The following is a 7,272-nucleotide window of genomic DNA, read 5'->3' on the forward strand; positions in this document are numbered from 1 at the left end:
ACGTCTCCTATCACACAATATCATGTCCTATTTTACCTAAGACATGAAAATATAACATAGCAATAATGATGGAAATGTTATTTTATATGTAAAGTGAAAATGAGCAGAGCTTTATGGAACTGTGGGGTTTATTGTACAGTATAATCATTAGAGCCATCAGTCTTCACTGCTACATCATAAAAAGAAATCCTCATAACTACTATCTTATTAAAACTATTCACTATTCATTTAACTAAAAAGATCAATAGATACTCAACCCAGAACAGACTCAATGGATAAAAAATTGTAGCACCAGATACAAAAGTATAACATGTTTGTGCATTTTGGGCCACTTTAGGAAAAGTCATCAAAAGAATAAAAGAACATTTGGGATGTTTTTACAGATGTTAGTATGTAAGGGTTAAAGTTAGAGAAAGATTGAGGTCTTGGTTTAATACAGGAAAAAAGTCTGCAGTGAAGTGAAGCATGATGTAAGATATTTATAATGTTTGAGCGACTCTACGATCTTTCACTAACCTGAACCAAAGTGGTTTTGGTGCCTAAATCCAAACACACATGGGACTTCTTTGGTTCCAGAGTCCTGCATCTTGACCTCCTCCCTCCAACTTCAGAGTTATAAATGTTGTGCTTCATTCCTTCCAAAAAAAAAAAAAAAAGTTCCCTATGTGCTCATAATCCAGGCAGAGATCACATTTATCAATGCAACATAATAGGGAAACAGTTTAGTTGTGTGTGAATAAAACTCTTAAAAGAAATGGTTTACATTGAGCACTTGGTTAAGGTTCTGGTTTAATACAGACACAATTATTTGAAGCACAATATGTTAACAATAACAATTAACCTTTAAGTGAGACCATGATCCTTTATTAACCATCATTTATCAAGTTATTTGATTGCCATTTACCCTGAAACCTCACTTAAATGTGATATATAAATTAGCCCTTAGTTAATTGAGTTTGCTAACACAATGTCATTGGAAACATGAACTATTTAGTTGTACAGTAATTGCTAGGAGATAAGGTTGCCTGTCCACTTTAAGGTAATAACTTCTGATGAGGGGCTCAATTAGATATTGATTTGTTCTAAAAGGGTTGAAAATAAGTAGCTGCTAATTCCTAATCATAATCAATTCCTGCTAATCATGCTGAGTGCATAAAATGTGTAGATGAGTGTAATCAGTAGCACTCAATCAATGAATTATAATATATAAAGAAAAGAACAGCGGTAGAATAAAGAGAAAAGATAAAGATCCAGAGGTGCAGAGGTCTTAATTATTGATCCAAAGTTCTTTAAAGAACCCTGCAGCAATGTCTCAGACCTCTAGCCCATCATATCCAGCTGTGTTATAATCACCAAGGTGTCACATTTAGTTCTTGTCTGGATCTTTCTCTTCGTGGTATAATTAACATTACTTATTTTGTGGTTTGAAAGTCCTGAAAAATTCATTCATACTTCCTGTCCTCATATTACTCCAAGGAGCATATTAGACTATTGTCTGCTGGAGGATTTTAGAAATTAAATATAAAATTGTGGTTGTTTGTTGTGCTTTTCTGAATTGTTGTGCCCATACATTATATTAACTTAAAGTGTCTTATTCCAGCTCAAAGGTGTCTACTCGATGTGCATTTACTGTGTTTGCCCCTTAACTTTGGAATAGTTTATCTCTCTCTATTAGGTCATCCGATCCAATTGACATTGTTGCAAACTTCATGGCACTTACTGCTAATTCCTCTCTTTGGCTCAACTGATATTTTTTGCTCTTTTGTTGATGTTATTACACTTTCTTTTGCGTATGTGTGTGTGTTGAAAGCAGCGATAAAAATACTATATTGGCCCAAATATAAGACAACCCCCCCTCCCCCCTCCCCTGTCTCCTGTTGGGAAAGTTTCCCTGAGATACTGATAATCTTTGAATCCTTTTCTCTTCTCTTTTGAAAGTGAAATCCTCCCATTAAAAACCAAACATTTGTCACACATGAGTCAGTCACGTTCCCTTCCTCCTGTCTTGGAAGCACTTAAAGTTATTTTCTCCAACAGTTAGCATCTTTTCAGACTATCAGTGTGTCGTTATCTGAGTGGTCTATTTCTATATTCTCATACATTTAAATCCTCTGTGGTAGAAAGGCATGATACATTAGCCTTCTTAACCTTTTTTTACGGTTCCTTCTTTCCTTCCTCCCTCCTTCCGTCTGTCCTCCCTCCCTCCTTCTCTCTTTTGTTCCTTCCTCTCTCTTTCCTCCCTTCCTTCCTTCCTTCCTTCCTTCCTTCCTTCCTTCCTTCCTTCCTTCCTTCCTTCCTTCCTTACTTTCTTACTTCCTTCCTACCCATTACCTTCCTTCTTTCTTCTGTCCTTCCTTCCTCTTTTCCTTTCATCCTTCCTCCCTCCTTTCCTTCCTTCCTTCCTCCCTTCCTTCCTTCCTCCCTCCCTCCTTCCCTTCCCTCTTCCTCCTTTCTTCCTTCCTTTCCTCTCTTTTTCCTTCCTTTCCTCCCTTCCTTCCTCCTTCCTTTCCTCCCTTCTTCCTTCCTCTCCTCCCTTCCTTCCTCCCTCCTTTCCTACCTTCCTTTTTTCCTTCCTCCCTTCCTTCCTTTCCTTCCTCCCTCCCTTCCTTCCTTCCTTGACTTGAGGACAACAGGAGGGTTAAACTTAATAATGTTACGGTTTAAATTAGTGTAACAGACTCACTTTAAACTGACTCAGAGACATTAATGCCACAAATAACCCCGTAATGCAGCACTCTCTGTACACTCTCTGTCTAAAACGTATGCATCTTTGCTGTAAATGATAAAAAAGTTTGGACATACTTCCTCATTCAAGTGAACTGGAAGGTGTTGCAGAAAGACAACATGCTGACCCGAATAAAAAGAACAAAGATAAAATAACAGAGAGAGGTGAAGAGAGACAGATGTGCAGACAGATAGATGACAGCGGGAGTGTGTGAGGAGAGAGAGAGAGATAACTCAACACCATTAACCTCGCTTGCCCCCGTGTTGGCCGAGCTGAGTGTCACCAGGAGGGACTGGCTGTCTCTTTCTGGCTGTGACACATCAGGCGCACATCCTTTACCTCCTTTGCTCTGTTTTTGTACATTTCCAACACAATAGCGGTCTAAAGTTAGCACAGTGCAGCAGCAGCAGCAGGGGCAGCGTCTCTCTGCGGGTCTAATTAGCGCTGTTGAATATTCTGAGTAGCCAGTCGGGTCTGGCACTGACTGCAGCAGCAGGCCCAAACTCAACAAAACAACCAGAACTCCATCGCCTGTGGAGACTCAGGTACAAAACACTGCCTTGTTCTACTAGTTTTAAAACTTAAATTGGACAGTGAGCACAGTCTGTGATTTTAACCAAATCACACAACTCTCTGTTTACTAGTATCACTTTCCAGTTTCTGCAGATTTGATACATGAGATAAAAGAAAACTATTAGATGGATTGAAAATTAAGTTGATCATAAGTTTACTTTTAAAACATACAATAATCCTGGTTTGTTGACTCCTTTACTGTTCATCTAACGCCATCAGAAGATCACATTTTTCACATCTCAGCATGTACTAGAGGGGTTGACCCAATATTTTCTACTGGTGCATCATTCTCAGAGGATTTATCCTGATTCATTTGGTGATGCAATGTTTGTTTTTTTTTCCTCTAACACCACTGTGATATTGACATGTGTGGTTTTAAGTGAAATGTTTCCACAAATATTGGATGAAATACTTTGAAATTTCATTCAGACATGCGTGATCTCCTCAGAATAAACTGTAATACATTTGGTAATTACCTGAAATATCCAACATTATGTCAACATTTTTATTTCATGATCAAAAGCCTGCAAATTAATGACATTCCCGCCTCTCTCTGTACTTTGTGTTTAGGTTTAATAAGTAAATGAAATGGTGAACATGGTAAACATTACACCTAGTTGTTGGTGTATGATGTTAGCAGCAAGACATCAGCATTTAGTTTAACCCTCCTGTCGTCCTCCTGGGTCAAATTGACCCCATCTCTTTTGACTGTTCCTTCTTTCCTCCTTCCCTCCTTCCCTCCTTCCTTCCTTCCTTTCTTCCTCCCTTCTTACTCCTTTCCTTCCTTCCTTCCTTCCTTCCTTCCTTCCTTCCTTCCTTATGTCCTCCCTCCTTCCTTTCCTTCCTTCTTTCCTTCCTTCCTTACTCCTTTCCTTCCTTCCTTTCTTCCTCCCTCCCTCCATCCTTACTCCTTTCCTTCCTTCCTTCCTTCTTTCCTTCCTTCATCCCTCCATCCTTACTCCTTTCCTTCCTTCCTTCCTTCCTCCCTCCATCCTTACTCCTTTCCTTCCTTCCTTCCTTCCTTCCTTCCTTCCTTCCGTCCTTCCTCCCTCCATCCTTACTCCTTTCTTTCCTTCCTTCTTTCCTTCCTTCCTTCCTTCCTTCCTTCCTTCCTTCCTTCCTTCCTTCCTTCCTTCCTTCCTCCCTCCCTCCATCCTTACTCCTTTCCTTCCATCATTCATTCCTTCCTTCCTTCCTTCCTTCCTTCCTTCCTTCCTTCCTTCCTTCCTTCCTTCCTTGACCAGAGGACAACAGGAGGGTTAAAGCATCTCTGTGCCAAAGTTCAATGTAGAGCCGCTATGTTCACTGTCTGTCTGCCGTTCGGTGCTTGATAGGTACTAGTGCATTGTGGGTTGTTTGCTAGAAATAGCCGCCTGCTGCTGCTGCTGCTGCTGCTGCTGGAAATGAGGTTGATAGCAGCGGTGTCACGAGTCAGAAAACCAAGAGAACAAGAATTTAAGTAGTGCAGGTTTAAAGAAATTGTCTAAATAGCAAATATAAGCAAGGTAATTAAATTAAAGGTTGTATACTGAAATTATGTTTACAGTTATGACATTTCTAACATGCTCGGTTAAATTATTTAAATGTGAGGATTTACTACATGGCCCTTTTTTACGGTTTAAAGCCACTTCCTTATAAATAAATGACAAATGATGCCAAACATTTCTGATGGTACCGCATCAAGATCATTCATTTTACATATTAAAAGACTGTGATCACCGAATAAGAGCAATTAACTATACCAGCATGAAGCACATATATAATATAATATAATGTATGTACATATTTTGTCATGTTTTTATAGATTCTCAGTTCTTTTTCATCTAATTATGTGCTTTCAAGCTGCTTTAAAAGCTCACAGGAACACCCTTTACACTTAAATGCGTCATCCCATTCATACAGAAGGCTTCAGTTTTACACATGAGAGCGTGGCCTTCTTCCAGCAATATGTTTTGATCACTGTATTATTCATCTCGTAGCCCTGAGCTGTAGTTTCCCACAGAGATGAGATGATAGCAGAGGAAAAAGTGGAATGGGACTTCACTGTGATTAATGGTGACATGCTGAGCCTCCCTCTCCCTCAGGAGCTGTGCTTCCCTTTTACTACAGAGACTCCTCTGAGGGGAGCGTGGGATTTTTAAGTGGGTTGTTGTGATGTCTGAAATCATTTCATTGCTGAGCAGGAGTTAGCTGTTCAGCTGTTAAACACACATGTGGTTACTCTGGTGCTTATTTCTATAAACAGAGCATGGTTTTATAATTCCACCTGTTTGCTAGTCTGTATACGCTCGTCATCACAGTAATAGTAATCTGTGTCAGGATGATTTTCATTTTTGCTTGAATTTCATTAAAATACTGATTCTCTTCAACACTATAAATGACTGTTTATGGTTGCATTAATGTGCTGTGTTTTCTACCTAGGCAGTAGGTCGGTCCATTAGTCCTCATTCAATTATCTCATTTGCTAAATAAACATAATTGAGAAAAAAGACCCATATGAGCATTTTCCAATGTATCACTTTTATGGTTCAGATGTTTATTTTACCTCTAACTAGTTTAAGATCATGTTCATGGTTACCAAAAATCAACATCTCCCTGTTGAAACTTGGGAAACCATGTTGGTACCTCTTAGCTGTGTTAAAAGGGACATAACATGCTTTTTGTGGTCATTTTTGTGGTTGTTCATATGTTATAATGTTGGATACCTGTGTTAAACATGGTCAAATGTCCAAAACGTGAGGTGAACGTATGTAAAATTGACATCTTCATCAAGTTAAGTCTTAATTCCAGGTTGCATTTGGGCTCCAACACATACAGATGTATTTTTAAAAGTTCATGTAAAAAAAATGACTACTGCCTGAAGAGGCTGAACTGAAGGACTGCATGAAGAGTCCGCATACGATAAGTCTCTATAAAAGTGCTTTGAACTGTAACTCATGTAAAGGTATTCAAGTAGAGTTTCAGAATATAAACATAGATCTGGAAATATGCATGATACGTCTTCTCTTACACTGCTGTTTATGACATTAGATGCAATGCAGAGGTATTGTCTGCTTTTGGATGAGGAGGCATTGTTCTCTGTTCTTCTTCTCCCAGTATGACTTTTTGGTGTTGGACATACTTAGGTCTCCTTCAAAGATCATATATAACTTGACTTGGGATGATTGTTTAACTCTTTTTCCTTGCTGTAATCTATTTGCATCAGATTGAGGAAAGGCGCTACAGTGAAGGAAGCAACTCCACTTCCTGTGTCTTCATGGTGAACAAGCCATACGCTCTCACCTGCTCTGTGGTGGCTTTCTACATCCCCTTGGTCCTCATGGTGCTGGCCTACCAGAGGATCTACGCCACGGCCCGCGCACACGCCAAGCAGATCAGCATCCTGCAACGGGCCGGAGCAGCCGGTGACTCTGCTGCTCATCAACGAAACAACCGTATGAGAACAGAAACTAAAGCAGCCAAGATTCTGTGCATCATCATGGGCTGTTTCTGCCTCTGCTGGGCACCGTTCTTCGTCACCAATGTAGTGGACCCCTTCATAGGCTACACGGTGCCGGAAGAGCTGTGGGCAGCCTGCTTGTGGCTAGGCTACATCAACTCCATGCTGAACCCCATCCTCTACGCCTTCCTCAACAAGTCCTTCCGCCGTGCCTTCATCATCATCCTGTGCTGCGGGAGGAAGAGGTACCGCAGGCCGTCCATCCTGGGGTCCCACGCTACCTGCACAGCCACACAGATCAACGGCTCCACACATGTACTCAAGTAAGTGCTCGAAATGTTGTTGTGTGAGCTTTTGTTGGAATCAATAAGGTCATATATGTTGTCAATATTTCATATTTTGGGGTTAAAAGTAAGATGGGAATGATTTGAGCTGTAAAATGCTATATGACAGAATCAGGTCCATTCTCGGCCCTGATATTTTGAGGACAAGCTGAAAATATTTGCGAAAAATTTAAGCTAAAAAATGAAAATAT

At 40.1% G+C, this 7,272-nt stretch overlaps 1 protein-coding gene across 1 annotated transcript in view; it reads left to right on the forward strand.

The window, feature by feature from the left end:
• Positions 1–7,064, forward strand: part of htr4 (5-hydroxytryptamine receptor 4) — a 76,551-nt gene extending 69,487 nt beyond the window's left edge. Inside the window, exon 6 of the mRNA XM_062426201.1 lies at positions 6,504–7,064. Within this exon, the coding sequence (XP_062282185.1) occupies positions 6,504–7,064 (561 nt within the window). The remainder of the gene's footprint in view (positions 1–6,503) is intronic.
• Positions 7,065–7,272: the final 208 nt, after the last annotated feature.

Source organism: Scomber scombrus, chromosome 9 (genome assembly GCF_963691925.1).
Source record: "Scomber scombrus chromosome 9, fScoSco1.1, whole genome shotgun sequence".
In the NCBI taxonomy this organism is placed as follows: Eukaryota; Metazoa; Chordata; class Actinopteri; order Scombriformes; family Scombridae; genus Scomber; species Scomber scombrus.